The sequence below is a fragment of the Acanthochromis polyacanthus genome, chromosome 4, assembly GCF_021347895.1.
Source record: "Acanthochromis polyacanthus isolate Apoly-LR-REF ecotype Palm Island chromosome 4, KAUST_Apoly_ChrSc, whole genome shotgun sequence".
Classification (NCBI taxonomy): domain Eukaryota; kingdom Metazoa; phylum Chordata; class Actinopteri; family Pomacentridae; genus Acanthochromis; species Acanthochromis polyacanthus.
Window position 1 is genome coordinate 27,966,304 of NC_067116.1, and position 17,765 is coordinate 27,984,068.

The 17,765-nt window shown below is 37.8% G+C and overlaps 2 protein-coding genes across 2 annotated transcripts; one reads left to right on the forward strand and one right to left on the reverse strand.

Annotated features, from left to right (window-relative positions):
- The first annotated feature begins 1,472 nt into the window (after window positions 1-1,472).
- Window positions 1,473-4,267, forward strand: LOC110966699 (protein SPO16 homolog). The gene is made up of 5 exons (XM_022216173.2): window positions 1,473-1,623; window positions 1,869-1,962; window positions 3,600-3,771; window positions 3,962-4,040; window positions 4,139-4,267. The coding sequence occupies exons 1-5, from the start codon at window positions 1,558-1,560 to the stop codon at window positions 4,244-4,246; spliced, it is 519 nt and encodes a 172-aa protein (XP_022071865.2). The 5' UTR covers window positions 1,473-1,557; the 3' UTR covers window positions 4,247-4,267.
- Window positions 4,261-15,735, reverse strand: LOC110966262 (glomulin-like). The gene is made up of 18 exons (XM_051947660.1): window positions 15,697-15,735; window positions 14,398-14,523; window positions 11,904-12,014; window positions 11,719-11,827; window positions 9,295-9,544; window positions 8,254-8,344; window positions 8,000-8,166; window positions 7,836-7,889; window positions 7,713-7,743; window positions 7,526-7,615; window positions 6,439-6,480; window positions 6,279-6,352; window positions 5,876-5,960; window positions 5,609-5,718; window positions 5,134-5,197; window positions 4,915-5,050; window positions 4,709-4,803; window positions 4,261-4,618 (listed from the first exon to the last, which is right to left on the reverse strand). The coding sequence occupies exons 1-18, from the start codon at window positions 15,733-15,735 to the stop codon at window positions 4,523-4,525; spliced, it is 1,770 nt and encodes a 589-aa protein (XP_051803620.1). The 3' UTR covers window positions 4,261-4,522.
- Between the last annotated feature and the right edge of the window lie 2,030 nt (window positions 15,736-17,765).

The window sequence follows — 17,765 nt, forward strand, 5'->3', positions numbered from 1 at the left end:
TTTTGCTGATGTTCTAAAAAAGGTGATAAGTGAAAGGTCATTTTTCATAAAAATTGGACAAAACTGAAGTCACTGTATTTGGCCCTAAACACCTCAGAAACACACCATATAGCCATATACTTACTCTGTTTGGCATTACTTTGGCCTACAATACTACTGTGAAGAACCTTGGAGTTATTTTTGACCAGGACATGTCCTTTAACAAAAATAAAACGAGTCTCCGTGATGGCCTCCTTTCACCTGCACAATACTGTCAAAATCAGAAGCATCCCGCCTCAGAGTGATGCTGAAAAACTAGTCCATGCATTTGTTGCTTCTAGACTGGGCTATTTTCATTCCCTAATACCAGGATGTCCCATTAACTGTCTGAAAAAAATGTCCAGTTGCAGCACAGAATTCTGGCTGGAAACAGTAAAAGGGATCATATCTCTACATATTAGCTTCTCTTCATTGGCTGTACAGTCCAGAATAGATTTCAAATTCCTGCTCCTCACATACAAAACTCTTAATGACCAAGCTCTGTTGTCGCTTAAAGACCATATTGTACTAGTTACCCCAACAGACTGCCCTTTCTACTTTTTAGACTTAGCTTATAGTGAAAATGTAGCCTGAGCCATCCCTCAGTTATGCTGCTATAGGCCCAGACAGCTAGAGGACTTCCCATGATGCACTGAGCACCTCTCCTCTCCTATTGTATTTTGTGCAGAACAAACCTTTACGTTTGTAGGTCCTCGGACAGAAAGGAAAGTTTTTGGGTGGAATAAACCTTCAAAATTGTACGTACTTGGACAGACAGTACTAACTGGAATAAACCTTGAAACTACAAGCTGCATTTTGGTTAGAATAGACCTTTGAAGGCATAAGTAGTACTTTAGGTAGAATAAACTGTTAAAATCATACTATTATAATATCTAAGTACTTGGGCAGAAAGTAGTTTTTGAGTGGCATAAACCTTTAAAATGTTATGCGCTTGAACAGAGATAATATTTTGGGTGGAACAAACCTTTTCAACTAGAATGGTGGAATGAGCTTTGCAAGTTTGAACTTATATTTGGATGGAACAAATCTTAAAAGCTGTTAGTACTTGGACAAAAAGTAGTATTTTAGGTGGAGCATATTTTCAAAACTAGAAGTAGTATTTTTATGGGAAATACACCTTTAGCTGTAAGTCCTGCACTTTAGAATTATGCCAATTTCTAACTTTGTTCCTTCTAAAGGTAAGTTTTTCTTCTTCTTTCTATTTGACTTTGTGATGTTGTGAAGTGGGACTAAATTAATAAAACTGAGCTGAACTGAAAGGAACTAATGTGGGTACAATATATTTTTGAGTTTCAGCTCACTGCTTTTAAAAATATTATTATATATTATTATGTTATTATCACCATTATCAGTTTAAGAGTTTTACAGTAATTCTATGCTCTTTGCGTTTGGTTTTTTGACATTTTTAGCCACAAAAACAAACCTTTTATATGGTGGAACAGGGACCTCTAGCGGCTAAACGTTAGCTTGTGCTGCGTTCAGGATCAGAACCTTTAACCTACTGTCAACCAGCAGGTGATGGAGACAGACAAAGAAACTCCTCCTCATTGGACAACAACCATAATAATCAGTACATCTCTGCAGGTATTAACACAGTTTAACTTCTGAACTGTCAAACATTTTCAGTTTGTTTTCTGACGTAGGCTCGTTAAGTTAATGTCGACAATATCTTTTAAGCTAGCGCACAACCGTCAGAAAAAGAATAAAATAAGCAAATAAAGTTTGGTCAATAGTAGCTTATTCAGCCACATTTGACTTTTAACAGAGACGTTGATGCAGTTACTTTTAACAGGAAAGTTAATTTAACTATCTTTAATTTGTTTCTCCAGAACCACGACGCTAACAGGATGCTAACGGCGCAGCAGCACCGAATCAGATTTTCAGACAGTGTTCAGTCTGGAGCCTTTATTTTTCCTCTGTCAGGTAAACTTACAACAACTACACACCTGTACTGACTGGTTAATGCCACGCCGTCATGTCACAGACCAAAATAGACACAAAGCCACTACAATTAAGCAGATTTTTTTTTTTTAGTTTTGTGGGTGTTTTGCTCCTCTTTGTGGTCATTTTGTGTCACTTTATTGTTGATGTGCCTGTTTGTGTCACTTTATGCATCTCTTTCCGTGGATTGCGCCTCTTTTTTTCTTATCTTTGTAGTTGTTTAACTCTCTTTGCCGCTATTCTGTAGCCTTTTGTGGTTGGTTGAGTATTTTTTGGTGTTGTTTATTGTCTCTTACTGGCTCTTTGAGTCCCTTGACTATTGATTTTTATATTTCCACTGGTTTTACGACTGTTTGTGTCCATTCTGTATTTCTTTTTAGGTGATTCTTTTTCGCCGTGTTCCCATTGCAATGCTTTCTGGTTGTGTACCTGTGTTCATTTTGCTCCCTTTTTTTGTACTGGTGTGCACTTCTTTCTGGTCTTTTGATTCCCTTTTCTGTCCTTCGAGTGTTGTTTTGTCTCTGTTTTATAATGACAGTAGTTGATCCAAAGTCCTTTCCAGTAGAGAAATATGACTAGCTTACTCAAATATTGAGGTCAAGACCTTAAATTATTATTGATTTTTTAACTTTACCAAACTGATTAAAATTTAAAGGTTAGGTTTTTATTTGGTCCCTGTGGTGCAATTGCATTGCCTCCTGGTCTTTCACTGTGTCTTTGTCAGCCATTTTACATTTATTTGGGTTCTTTTTGCATCCTCTCTTACTGGTTTGCAACAATTTCTGGTCGTTTTTATCCTCTTTGTTGCCATTTTGTGGCTCTTTGTGATTGTTTTGAGTGTTATTGGTTTCGTTTAACCTTTGTTTGTGGTTCCTGTCTGTCCCTTTGCCATTGTTTTGTTTCTGTTTAAATAGTTTTTGCCTCTGTTTGTGTTCATTTCTTTTTAGTCAAATCAAGTCACAATTAAAACAGATGTTGAGTGAAAGTGCTTTAATATTTGCTGTACACATTCAAATGGAAAGATTATGCCCTGTAATTAAATGTAATGTCTAACTTTACATGACTATTTTAAATATTCAGGTTATGTTTACAATTGTTTCTGTCTTCCTATGGTCGATATTTATGGCTTTATGGTCTTTTTGTTTGTCTTTGCAATCGTTTTTCTTTCATTTGTATTTATGTTGCACTCTTTTTTCACTGGTTTGCATCTCTTTCTCGTCTTCTCGATTCTCGTTGAAGCTGTTTCCCTGTCTTTGTCACCGTTGTGTGGCTTTTGAGGAATTTTGGTGTTGTTTTATGTCTATTTGTGGTTGTTTGATTCACAAGCAAGAAATGTTAACTCTTGCTTAATATAGAGCCTCTGAATCAGCCCCAAGACTCTTTGAGCCCTTAGCCCAGTAGATTTATTTGTAATCCATCCCCACTAATGGAGCCCACAGTAGTTATTTCTCCCATACACTTGCTTCACTTACTTTTTAAGCCCTCCATAACTTAGCAGAAGTACTTTATGAAGCTGCTCCTGAATCCTCTGATATTTTCCACAGTCACTTATGACCAAAGTAATCCATTTTGTGCTGAGCTGAATACACGGATGTGCTGCTTCTAACTTGCTACTCTAGGTACTGCATTTCTACTGGTGGACCCTCAAGACCTCTCAGAGCCTTTTGAGGATTCAGGACTCATTGAGAAGATAAAAAAGTTTGTGCAAGTCCACCGAAACTGCTTTCTACTCCTACATGCCCCCTTTAATGGGAAAAGGGAACTGGAAATACTGACACTAATTCAGAAAAGGTAGACATTTTTGAATTACTCACTTTTCCAATCTTTGATCTGGGAAAGTACATAACTCCCTTTTTCTTTTTTCTCAAGTGACGCCAAGGTAGCTCAGTTTCTTGTTTCTTTGACACTGGGGGTGTAAGATTTCATATAATATTCATCCAGTCATAAATTCAATAACTAAGGAAGTCTTTCTCTCTTTCAGGTTCTTTGCCAGCAATCTCAGGATCCTGCCTGTTCGAAACAATGCTGAAATTGTCAAAGGGATGTTAACAATCGCCAAGGTAAAGTTATGTGGCAACACTAGACCACATATTAAATACACAGTTTTCCCTTGTGATACCTTGAAGTGAACAAAGGTAAAAAAAAAATATTTATGCAGGCCACCAGCAAGCCTCATGTGGACAGTATCCGGGACCGGATGTCTCTGGCTCGGGCCCACATCATTGAAAGCAGTCCTGTGTGGGAAATGCTAAGAGACAAACTGTAAAGCTCACCAGGTGATCCAGCAATGTTCTCTTTTATTTAATGCAAACCTGCACAAGCCTGAACTTGGTGAATATACAAATGCAGAGATAAAAGATGTGTTTCGAGGTTCAGTAGTAGCACAGTTTGTTCTGTTTTTACCTTTAATTTAAACTGTTCTGGCTTAAGAAAATACACACTTTGTTCAGCACAGGATTTCCTTAAATCAATCAAACAATGAAAAAAAAAAAAAAACTGTGCTTAGAAAAATTACACAGTGATGTGAAGTTACACAGTGGCCTCAGTTTAGTTTGGTCAGCTTTTCCTCTGTGATTTCCTCAATACGGACTATTAGACTCTCCATCAGGTCAAATGTCACCAATGCACTCTGCAACACCTGAAATACAGGAGAATAGTCAGCTTGTTATTCATATAGAGACCACAACCAAAATTAAGTTTAATCGATAGGCAAGAGAGTTTTCTGTACCTGGTTCTGGACCTCTGGGGACATGTTGGACACTTTCTCATGTTTTACTGTTATGCTTTTGACTAATCTGTTGGATCTAGCAGCATCTCTGGCTTCTGTATGAGAGGACAATGGAGAGTTGACAGCATGAAATCAGATTATTGTACCATTTGTCCAAGGCTCTTTCAGTGTCATTTTTTCCACACAGATTAGCAGCTCATTCCTACCTTTTGCTTTTAGCTTTTGATCCTCCTTCAGTGCTTTCAGCTCAGAGGAGTAATATGCTCTTGATATGCTGATACACACGCGCAGCATTTTTAGGTATTCGTCTTTGATCCTGCACAGCTCTTCCCACACATCTGCCTGAAAGTAGGAAGAGGAGATGATGAGCGTTCCGCATTAACCAGCCTGGCTGGAAATGAAAGTGCTGAATTAGACTGACTTACATTGCTTCTCAGTTCTTTGTCCCTGATAAGGACATAGCGTAGAAGATTCAGACTCTCCATTATCCTGCACAAAGACGGAACATGTCTTAGAGGCTCAGTGTGGATGAAGTGTCCCAGTTCTCACACTGATAGACTTTTGTCTTTGAATCTCACATTGCGACTGTTCACAGAAGTCTGTCACTTAATTAGATCTGAGCTTCTTTGTTGTAGTTATATTTTTCTTTATCTAAATTTACATTAATATTTAATAAAATATGACCTTATTTTAGTAGTGGATATGATTTTCCTTCTGTCTTGCACAAGTGGAAATACGCCAGAGGTAGATATATAGAGCTGGCATTGTGTGTATCCATCAATCAGTCATAACATTAAAGTGAATTGTTAATAGTTGCTAATGGCAAACGTCAAGTGTAGACCTAAACGGAAATCATGAGCAGGCCTGTCTGTACATTAAGCCCTTGTTCTTCATACTTACTTGTCCATACTGTTGAGTAAATCTGTCTCAGCACCTTGTGGTAAACATAGCACCAGTCCCAGCAGTGGGAGAAGCTCTGTTCCCAAGAACCACTTATTGGCGTTTCCTGGCTAGAGATGGGTTTTCATAGATTAAACACGTTTCAATAAAATCCTCCCATCAAACTGTGCATAAACCATAAAGATTCAGGTCAGATATATAAGTGTGATCATTTTGAGTTCTTATAAAACTCGTAATGTGATCCACATCTGTCAACTATTATCTCACCTTCATGGAAAATTCTATTTGGTTCCTGATGTTCTTGACTATGTAACTTTCCACTCCTGCATGGCTGCTGGTTTTTAACATGCACCTGCAAATAAAAACGATCAATAAACTTAAATTGTTCAGTATCAGGGAAGATCAGCAGCAACAAATACCAGGAAAATGCAGAAAAAAAGGACTTAGATTAGAATATAGGTAGATGACAAATTGAGTGTGAACTGGATTGTATTAATAAATTATTATTTAATTGAAAACAATCGCGGTACGTTGACTAGTAACACATTCAGAATATATGTGTGTGTGTCATAAAAATAAACCAGAATGTGATCGTATTCAAAATGGTAGATATACAAAATGTGCAAATACTTCACACCTAAAAAGTTTATAAATGTATATTTTGTCTTACCTAAAGAACTTGTGCTTCGCTTCGGCATCTAATTTATTGATGAAAAGCTGGAAGATCTCTAGTCCTGATTCTCTCTGGAAAATGGAAAATCAACAAACTCAGGCCTTTAACATATAATGTATCGCAAATGAAGAATATCTTCCTCTAACTGTGCACTCACCAGATGCTGCATTGGGCAGTCAGTGAGAAGTTGCCGCAGGTTCTGTGAATTTCAGTAGAAAAGAGCTCATTGGTTAGTCAAAGTACTCTGATACTTCACTAGTTTGAATCAACTTCATTCACAAATCACAGTATTGTCGCTGCTCACTCATACCTTGGTTCGAAGTCACTGCTGCTACAAGTAGTGATTTAATGCTTTACATTCAATTAAAATAGTTTTCAATATTTTTATCCCTCTAAACTCCAGGCAGTTTCTGATCATTTGTTGCTTCTGTTGAATTTTTACTCATTATAGACTAATTTTTTAAATGCAAAATAAAGTCTGTGGAAACAGCACAACCATGGTTAGAAGTAGAGGGAACTCACAATCATGACTTTTGTGCAATATAACAAGATAAACAATCAAAGAAATTCAACTTTTGTTTTTCTTTTTATGGAAATTATTTTTAGCATTACATTTTTTTAAAAAATGAATCAGTATGTACAACATTTTTCCAAGTGCCCACAGATGCTTCCAGTACTGGCAGGAAAAATGGTACCTACTTCTACTGTTGGTACTTTGTTTCGATACTTGCACAGCCTCCAGTTCAACCCATCTCGGTGAGTATAGTCAAATAAAACCACAACCTAAAGCTTAATTTTGGCTAGGTTTTCCAGTGGAACAGCATGTCTCAGATGAGTAGTCCGTGAACTATTGAAAAAGTGAAAATCTGATCATTTGTTTTTATTGTTTCAGGCTCAAAAAAAATGTATGTACTTTGGAAAAATTGCTTTGTCCCTTTTTGACCAAAAGTATTTGGTATTTATCTGCAAAAAACAGCTGCCTACAGCTGAAAATAACACTATGAGAGCAAAAAGATTGAACCAAAACAGTAAAGCAGCAGACTAGCAGCTAAACAATGAGCTGGAACTCATTATGGTGTTCTGTGAAGCTGAGGGAAGCTGCAGATTCAGATCATAATTTCCTGTTGATTCATCATCACGAGCATCTCCTCTCACATTATTTTCACCTTGTCATTTATAAAGCAGCTATAGAAGCCTTAATGAAGCTTTTAAGACATTTTAAGTTAATGACCTGCCTGTCTTACCTGTGATACACTATAGACGCTCTTCTGTTCCAGTAGACTCACTGGAAGGCTGTTGTCCTGTATATTCTCCAAGCTTTTTGAAAACAGTGCCTGAGTAGAAATACACAAAAATCACCTCAGTTACCCATTTCCACACTTACTATATTGTATTTTCTAAAAATTTTTCTGCATATTGATGGGGACTTACCAGTCCTTTTAGCAAGTAAGACTCCTTTTTCCTTTCAAAGTAACAAAAATAATTTGACAATGTCAGACACCAATTATTTTATATCCAATAACTTGTTAGCTTCATATTGTGTTGACAGCATACCGACTGAGCAGGTGATTGATGTATTCCATGTTGCACTGAAGAACAAATACAGGACTGGAAAACATTGGTAGTAAAGCAAATGTTACTGTGCAGCCACATTTTATGCATCATATGTCAGTGAGTATGCAGCATAAGGATGAGCAGATAGTGGTTTGTTATCTCACCTGAACACTGCTGGGAAGCTGTCTATGGTTATGAGCTGGACAAACAGCAGGTAAGCCAGACATGCTTTTGACTCATTGGTCTGACTGCTGTCCATCATGGTGCTTTTCCTCTGAGAGCTGAAGAACAGAAGCCCTGAAAGAGGCTCTGTGATGGCAGGTAGAGTGACCTGCAGTGGGACAGTTAAGGATTGAAACATCTTCTGCTCTTTGGCTGTCTGCAATGAACAAGGTGGGAGTGAAGACTTTGCTCTTACCATTATCTCGACTGCAAAGAGCCACAGTGGTGATTTTCTGTCTCGGTTCAGTTCGGCTTCAAGCAAAGGTTCTCTCAGGCTCCTCATGCAGCTGAACAGAGAAAGCAATCAAGTCATTGGCAGCCTTTTGTTGTTAGTGCTTCAACTTCTTTATGTGCTTGTAATACAAAAATAACACACTGCTTTTTTTTTTTTAAGCTTTTTTTAATATCCCACACTGTTGGGGAAAAAAATAGATTTGGAAGCTGTGGTGCCAAAAACATTAGAGTAATGGAAACTGTATCTCCCAGGTACATTAACCCTCTGTAATTAAAATGTGCTTTCTTGCCTTCATTTTCCTTGAAGTCATACATTTTTGTAGTGGCAACTTCAAAGTTATACCAGGTATCTCACTTAAACAAATCCATGTAAAATGTTAGCATTAATACTTCTTGTTCAATGAATTGCCGTTAATAGTGTCTAACTTTAGAAATGTATTCCCATTGTTAACCTTAAATTAAACAGTCTTGTGTTGAATTAGAGGGAAATATATTTAAAATTATGATACTTTTGTGAATGAATTATAACAGTCTTTATATGTAAATAAATATATAATTATTATATTTGTATTATTATTTTTTATAGTTACACAGTTACAGGTTTTTAATGGAATTATTACATTTGTCATGTAAATTCACACTATCTTTGTAATTTTATTGTTAAAACACAGAAGAAAATCAATAAAATCAATAGAAGCTCCATAAAGTTAGAATATTTTTTTACTGTGCATTTGATCTAATTAATGATATGTTTGAGTTTGTTTGAAGTCCAAATACCAGAGCTCCAAAAAAGAAACAAAATTACACTAAAACACGAGTCAGAATCAGCACGGCTGGATTATATAGAATATATGGAAAACATCTATATGAAAGTCATTCAATTTCAACAGTTTCAGTTTCAATAGCCCTAAAGATCCTGAACATAACACTCCTATGCATTTATCAATAATAACATCTCATTTCTTCACCTTAAACATAAACTAAAATCAGGAGAGGAACCTACAACTTCAGAATCTCCGTCTTCAGCTCCTCGTCTTCAGCTGTGGTGACACAGTTTCTGTCTTTCCTCTTCACCTCCTCTGTGAAAGGCTTCATAAATGCAGCCAAGGCGGTGCAGCAGCGGCACAGACCCAGCTCATCAGCCTCCACCTGCTGCTGGGTGTAAGGCACAGGCAGCCGGGATACCTGCTTCTGTAGAGCCGACAGAACCAATCCCACGCCGGCTGCCTTCCTCTCATCCAGGCGGAGCAGGACTTAACAAGAAACAGTTAGCATTATTGTCCACTAGGGGGAGCCAAATACCATTTTTTGAATACCTGCATTTTCGTGAGCGTCAGAAGACCATCCACAAGCACGAACAGAAGCAGTGGCTGCAGTCAGTTTGCAGTTACTTTTAAGTAGACCTAGCTACACCTAAGAGTGAGTTAGAGCAGTCCTGCAATTACACCTGCCTTCATAAAGGTTATATTGGGTACTTTTCTTGTGCTAAATTTAAATTCCTCATGTCTTTACTCCCCCTGTGAGCTGGTAGTTTCCCCTTTATCCTTAATGGACGATTGTACCATAATAATGTGAGAAGAAAGGCTTCTAGAGGAGTGTTTTATAAAGTCTATGAGAGTTTCAATCATCATTCACACATTATATTCTCACGTACTTTGTGGTGTCATGATGCTACAAAACGATCCGTCAAACCGCGTGTGTTACATTTAACCCTTTAGAATGTATACTGTGATGTTGTTGCAAGGTGTTGGGGCATCACACATTGTTGCTTTTCTTATTATTATTACCAGTGTAATATTATGCATCTGTGTGGTTTGTTGTTGTGCAGATAATATTGCAAGTAAATAAATGGCCTAAATAATCATAAAAAACTTTTTTAAAGAGAAGTTAAATTGTGGTTATATCAGCAATGGCAATAATACTACTAAGGGGTTATATTAAGTTAAGTGTACATATCTGAATTCATGTCAAAGATACTGTGAGGTGTTGAAATTGTTCTTAATGAGAGTCTCTGTTAAATTCCTGCCAGTCCGTTGACAGATGATACAGCTGTGCAGCACATGTTAATGAACTGACATTGCTTCAGCTGTCACTGTGGAAGGAAGGATTTCTAATTTTGCAGCTTTAGTTCCTCCATCCTCGCTTCTTTCTCACATTCTCACTGGGAGGAGCTAAGATGTGAATGAAGGAAGCGAAGAGACACGTCAGCTTGTTGTTTGACGTTCGTTGTGACTGTTGTAGAGTGGTGTTGGTTTAACCGTGCAGTCATTTTAGAGGATGTAGTGCTTTTAAATGGCATTGTATTTTACTGACAGGCGTAGCTATTGTAGTGAATATTGCATTCGTATAAGCGAGGTCAGGCTCATTAACTGACACATAACTACGTCTGCCTCTGTGTGTCCATTGAGCTGCATGATTGATAATGTTCATGGACATACTGGGGAATGTTAACAGCAGTTGCAATATGTTGTAAGAGTTGCTGTAGGCCTTTATACAGTGCATTATGTCCCTTCTTTCTCTAATGTGATGAGTGTGGTGCTTAACTATTTCAATTATTGCAGTTAAGTTTAGCCTTTTGAGCTCCAAGTAGTTTGAGTGGTTTTTTTTATCCTGTCACATTTTTACTTACTGTGGCCTCATTTTTTTTATTGCAATATCAAGTCCTCCCCTATATGGACCAGTGAAACAATGACTACATGTTGGGAGAAGTCAGAAATGTCTTCGGTGCAGTATAACACAGTTAGAAGGCCATAAATCATAAAAAAAAAGAAAGTTGAACTGGTTCGATTTTTTTTTTTTTACACAAAAATAGTAAACTTAGCATCCACATGTTGCTAATTGTGTTGCCAACAGTGGAAAAAATGGTGACTCTACATACTATAAGTATTTTGCTCTCCTCATTCATGTCTCTGCTCTGTGTTAACACAGCCTGCCGTTCAGAGTCACTAATGGCTTCAGGGTTATGGGGAGGAGAGCAGATTTTTTGTCTTTACATCATCTGTTTAGTGAAAGTATTAGATTTCTGGTAAATCTTTAAATTGCATTAATGTAGAATAACGTGTTTTTAATTAAATATCATGATTTTAAGATTGGATTTGGTTGCGTTTTCTTATCACCGATGACAAATAGCTTAAGTTCCAGTTTCTGACGCCAATAAATGGTTTAATTTTGATCATTCAAAAAGAACAGTAACATACCTTTTAAACCTTCTTGCAGGTTTTGGGATTCAGACAGTTACGTGCTTTTTGCATGAATGTACAAGAAATCACAGAGATAATGAACGAATGTAATATCTGACCTTGCCATCAGATATCAAAGCATTTTAAGGGCCCATCAGCTCATTTAATACAATATAAAAGGGTAATAGCTGTTACTGCACTGCCTGTCTGTCGGAGTAGGCTGTATCATGCATGAGAAATTTTGTTACCTGTTTGAAGATGTGGAATCAGAGCTAAGATGGTCTCAGAAATTGCTCCTGGATCAATGTCTTCAATTACTTCAAGTAAGCTGTTCAGGAGATGATTTGGGCGGCAGGTCTAGACAACAGAAATGACATTTAAGCACTTCCAAAGGAAGAATGTTTCATTGTATAGATAAATTGTCTGTACCTACCTTAATCAGATGTGTGATGGCAGCCTGGCAGTGGTTAAGATTCTTCTTTTTTTTAACTGCATCATTTATAAGAGGTGCCAAGAGAACATGACCCATAGACTTCAAGATCCCCTACGTGCAAAAAAAAAAAAAAACATCATCAGTAAACATCAAATGAGACCATGTTGGTGTGAATATGGCGGGCCCTTCCTTTCCATTCACATGCGTCACTGCATAAACAGGTGCATGCAACGACAAGTGTAGTTTCACAATTACTTTGCAGCAATCTTCGAACTGCAGCTTAAAGTGTGATCTGCCTAACTTAAAAACAAACACAGTCAGGAGCGATGGGAGGGGCAGGTTTGAACGTCTCCAAGGTGGTAGAGCTGCAGAGCACAGTTATGAATCTCAGTGCCTACAGTGAGTTAAACTAAACACTAGATGAATTTCCTAATCATTTTGAAAAAGGTTTCCTCGAAAAAGTATGTAGTTTGTTGCTTTAGGGGGAAAATTTAGAATTCTATTCAGCTATATTTATGTAGCGCCAGTTCACAACATCTGTCATTTCATTGCACTTAACATAGTAAGGTGAAGACCTTACAAAGTTTATCATCATTATTGTAAAAATATTTATTACATAGTTCCCTGAACTACTGAGGGAGAGCTGACTCTGCTTTACCTTTGATGTGGAAGTTTTTTATTTATTGTCTACATCGATAAAATTACAGATGTTGTGCAATTATGCCACGCACAAAAAATACAACATTTTAAAAGACTACATAATCAAGTTATTTTAAAAGAATCTATTTTTGTGTTGAACTGTGGTAGATGAATAGTTATGAGGCCTGGTAAATTGACAGCGGATACTTGAACAATGCAGACATAATGAATGTAAGTGCAGTTTGTCTTGGCAAATGTTTCTCGTACCGTTCAAATGTTTCGGGCTCACCCAGACAATTTTTCATGTTTTCCATGAAAGCTCACAGTTTTATTCATGTTCTAACATAATTACACAAGGGTTTTCTAATCATAAATTAGCCTTTAAGCACAATTAGCTAACACAATGTAGCATTAGAACACAGGAGTGATGGTTGCTGGAAATGTTCCTCTGTACTCCTATGTATATAGTCCATAAAAAATCTTTTGTTTCCAGCTAGAATAGTCATTTAGCACATTAGCAATGTCTAGACTGTATTTTTGATTAATTTAATGTTTGCTTCACTGAAAAAAATAAAAGTTTTCCCGACAAAGATAAGGACATTTTTAAATGACCCCAAACCTTTGAACAGCAGTGTATTTGTAAATCAAAATGTCTCTGACTTCACGACATTTGAAGAGGCTGTCAAAAGTTTCCTTATCTTTTTAGTCCGATTATTATCAGTACATCTTATACATACTCTCTTCCTGTTGAAAGTCCGGGGATTTCTCATTTGATAATCAATCATTTGAATCTCTTGAGACAGCTTTGCCTCCAGAAAAAGAAAGAGTGGGAGATGACACATGCTTCTAAAATTACGCTACACACAACTGCATGAAGCGTGGAGAGATGGGACAACCAAGGGCACTTAGAGGAGCGCTGTATTGAAGAGGGTTATCAGTGGAGCGAGAAATCTGACTGAATGTCTGCTTGTTTTCTCTCCTCACCTCCAGGTCAGGAGGCCAGTGCGCACTGAGCAGTGGCTGTATGTTAATGTTTAGCATAGCAGGCTAGCAGGAAAGTGGCTGCTGTTCGCTTCAGTAGATATGTCACCGCTGTTGCACAGTGTGAGTGTCTGTGCTTTTAGTGCTGTATGACAGATTAACACAGTCAATCTGCTGTCACCTCAGTGAGGTTTAACTACTGCAGTACCAGTGAGGACAGAGCTGGTCGGCCTCCATCAGTGGCTGAACAGAAATTGCCTGGGGACCAGACAGCCTTTATATTGTGTATTACAAATACACATAAAGTCAGTCTGGAACTGCTCCATTGAACCAAATCTAGCCCAGAGGCGGGACTACCGATCACAGCTTGAATTGGAGAGAGCCAATCAGCGTAACACATGTGTGACGCAATCACTAAGTGACCTAACAATTGCCTTTCCGCCATGATGTTTTGTAGTTTTAACAGCTTCCTTCGCCGTACAGGGGTCCTGAGGAAAATCTAAGCTCTCCCTTTCAACAGTGGAGGGCAGCATTACGCATTCTATCGTACAGCCTGCCGGAATTAAAAATACATCCTTTTTAAAAAAGAAAAGCTTTAAGAGCTGCTTCTTGTTGAGGTTTTAAGGACAAATTCAGCCCGTGCAAAACAGAGGAAAGCGCACGAGAGAAACCTCACTCTGTTGCGGTCGCCAACTCGGCCCTGAAGATGATGCATCGTTAACTCCTGCCTCTGGTGCTCTGATTGGTTCGGTCTGATCTGCTCGGAGCTTGAAAACCTGTCAAAATGTGTCAATGGAGGAGGGCTAGACCGTATTCCCGTATATCCCTTATAATGGGAATACAGTCTAGCTAAGCTAGGCTAGAACAGAAATACCTGGTTTTTCTCATCCTGGACAAATTGAAGGAGTTGTTCACCGTCGCCTTCAGTGAGACATGCAGATCCCAAATTCTTGAACAGCTGGTAGTCATCAAGCTTCAGATCTTCTTCCTGAGTGTCTCGCTAAGTACAAAGTAGAGGTTTATCACCAATTGTTTTGTTGTTTTATGCTCCCTGTGATAAACCATATCAGTTAACCCTCGGACCTCCAAGTAGTTTCTGGGCATTTTTTTTTGCTCCTGTCCTGTGGGCTCATTTTTCACTGCAATGTAAAGTTCTGCATTTCTATGGAAACAGCACAACCATGGCTAAAAGTAGAAAGACAAAAATTGCTTCTGTGCAGTGTTACAGTTATAATGCCATAAATCTAAACTAAAGTAGAATGTCTTTAACTTTGTATTAAAAAAAAAGAAAAAAAAAACATTTCCATTTCCTATGGGTGTCACCAATACAGAAAAAAATGGTTCTACATGTTGTATAGATATTATGTATTACGTATTATAGACATTTTATTACTTTCATTTTCAGTTTGTTTCCATGCGTTTCCTATCTGTTCTGTGTGAACACATACTGTAAGTTCAGCTGAAAATGTAAAAAAAAAAAAGGTCATGTGACTGTTTGTCTTTAATGGCTGTAATTTTACATCCAAGTGCACAGAAGTTGTTTTTTTCACAAAATATGGTTATTGTAAAGGATTTTTTTTGGCACACTTTAAATGAAGCATTTAAAATATAGTGATTTTGACTGAATATCACAGTGTTAAGCTTAGATTTGTTTAAGATGTCAGATGGAGTGACACCTTACACATGAATTTAAAATCCAATGACTCCGTCTGCTTTTACAGTTTTTGGCTTTAACGGTAGTGTAATTATGGAAGAACGATAGCATGCCCATCAAACCTGCGGATTTTGAGGGTTTAGAGGGTTAACTGAGCTTCACCATGAGTTACATGAGTTTTCAATTTGAACATAACAGATAAATGAACATGAGACAAAAAGCCTGTTATCACTAGATGTCAGCGTATTTTCTTTATATTCTCTGCATAGACCATATTGCACAAAGAATTATTTAAATACCCAATTTTTCTGACATGTCTTTTGTTTTGAAGTGAGTGAGCAGAACAGCATGAGATTCATTGTAGACTGAGCCACAGGTGTCTAAGAAATAACTGATTTATCAAAGCAACTTTTCCCCTCAGTTGAAGGCCGTACCTCCTGCTATCAGTAGGACAGCTGATCATGAGCACGACTGCCTCAGCTAAAATGTAACATAGTGATAAAATATCCGTTGACTTACCCATCTCTGGATTATGTCATTCACCTGGTCTTCATTCATCGTCAGCATCTCCTCAGCGCTTGCAGTCAATCCTATTATCACTATGTCTTTATTACCCAACGCACCACAATAGCGGCTCTAAGAACCAGTGTCAGCACTGGAATCAAAATGGTCCGATGTGTAGCTCTGCTGGTGTCTCAAGGGACAGAGAAAGATCCAGTCTGTAAAGAACCCAGACGTAAACCTCTTATCTCCATTTGTGCATGACATGTAATAGGATTAAACCAGAGCACGTCTATGTGGTTGCAGAAAATGTGGAACCGTCTGGAAGGATCCGGGCGAGTCAGGCTCATAGTTTACGTAAAATAATTAGTAAAGAAGTTGTCACTTTTTTGGGGGGAAAGATTCCAAATTAGACATAAAATATGTCACACCAGAGCATCCACTGGGTGTAGTTTGTAGTCACAGTTTCAGCAGCTCATCATGTATTCACACGTGCACTCGCTGAAGTATTGGCCCTATTTCCTGCAGCGTAGGTGGGGATATGCCATTTGAGTACCCTCTGACCAAAATAGAAATGAATATGAATTTACATGTTGCCTTAACATCTGAAAATAGTTTTTTTTATGTTTTTCAACTCTATTACTTACAATTAGTTCATCCTTTGTCTTGAACATAAATCTGGCAACCTTTACATGACTGCTAACCATTCTTCAAAGCAGACTATGATTATTTCATGATTATTTTTATTATGGAATTAGGTTTTCTCCACCTTTCCAGCAGCCGTTGGTTTTCATTCATCTTACCAGAGCCTTTAAATAATGTTGTATAGATTTAAAAGTAGTCTGTCTTTGGTATTTTATCCAGGGGCTTTTCCTGGCACCTCTGGGGGTGGACTTTCTGATCTTTCTTATTCTCAGCGCTTATCATTTTGACCCAAATAAAATCTTACACCAAAAGTTCATTTATACAGGAAAAACCCTGTTTTCACAGTTGACTTTCACTTTCACCCACGTATCTCAAGTAAGTCTCTATCTAAGCTTGTTTTGATAATTTGCGAATATTAGCCTAAATAAAGGCTGAGAGTCTAAACTTGTACACTAAGAATACAGTTTGTTAGCTACACACTCAGCTGAAATGAATAATCAATTAGTTGTAAACTATGAAGGCAACATGTCTTTCAAACCCGCTGCTGGGTTTTGGGTGTAAGGAGAGAGACTCATTGTGATTTGATGGTATATTTGATTAATAAATCCAACTGACACGTGTTCTATGTGATTAAAAGTAAAAGGCTGTTGTACACAGAGGCACAGGGATTAAGACTGCCCCTCCAGGATTGCTGGATGATAACATACTGCTCTTCTGTGCAAACACAAAGGCCTCAGATGCTCTTTTGCCCCCAGCGTTCGTGTGCAATATAATAAAGGTACAATCACTGACTTCCTGCTCCGATCTGACAGCTTCAGCAAAGGAGCAGCTCAAGTCCTGATTTTCCATGAATAGGCGGAGGTTTGAACGGTAGGATTTAGCTGACATCTGCCGTTCAGGTTTGCTCTCTGTATTGCCGTGTGACGAAAGCCTTAGACAAAAGCCACAAAGCAAATACAGGACACACGCTGCAGCTCACTCCGTCTTTGTCCCCAATTTTGTCCATCTTAATTGCTGGCTGATGAGGTTTTGTTGCGACAACGCTCCAGGGTGCAGGAAATACTAAAGTAAATAACATGTAGGATCCTGATCAGTATGGGTTTGTATGATATTAAAGTCTTTCCATAGACTCAGGTTTATGCCATGAGATAGAGCAGCTGAAATGAATGATTTTTGTAATTTAATCAAATTAAAATGAAAGCAGTGTTTAATTACATTTTGTATACAGAGCCTACTGAACAAACTGAGCTGAGGAAAAACTTTCAGATGCTTTTGAAAAGTTCCAGAAAAGTATATTAGAGTATCAATATATTTATTAGACTTATTTGTCGCAGCATTCATTCAGACTACTTGCTAAATGATTACTACAACCTAAAACTATTCACACTGGGAAATGCAGAATGAATTTACATGAAAATTTACTGGTCTCTGGAATGTGAACA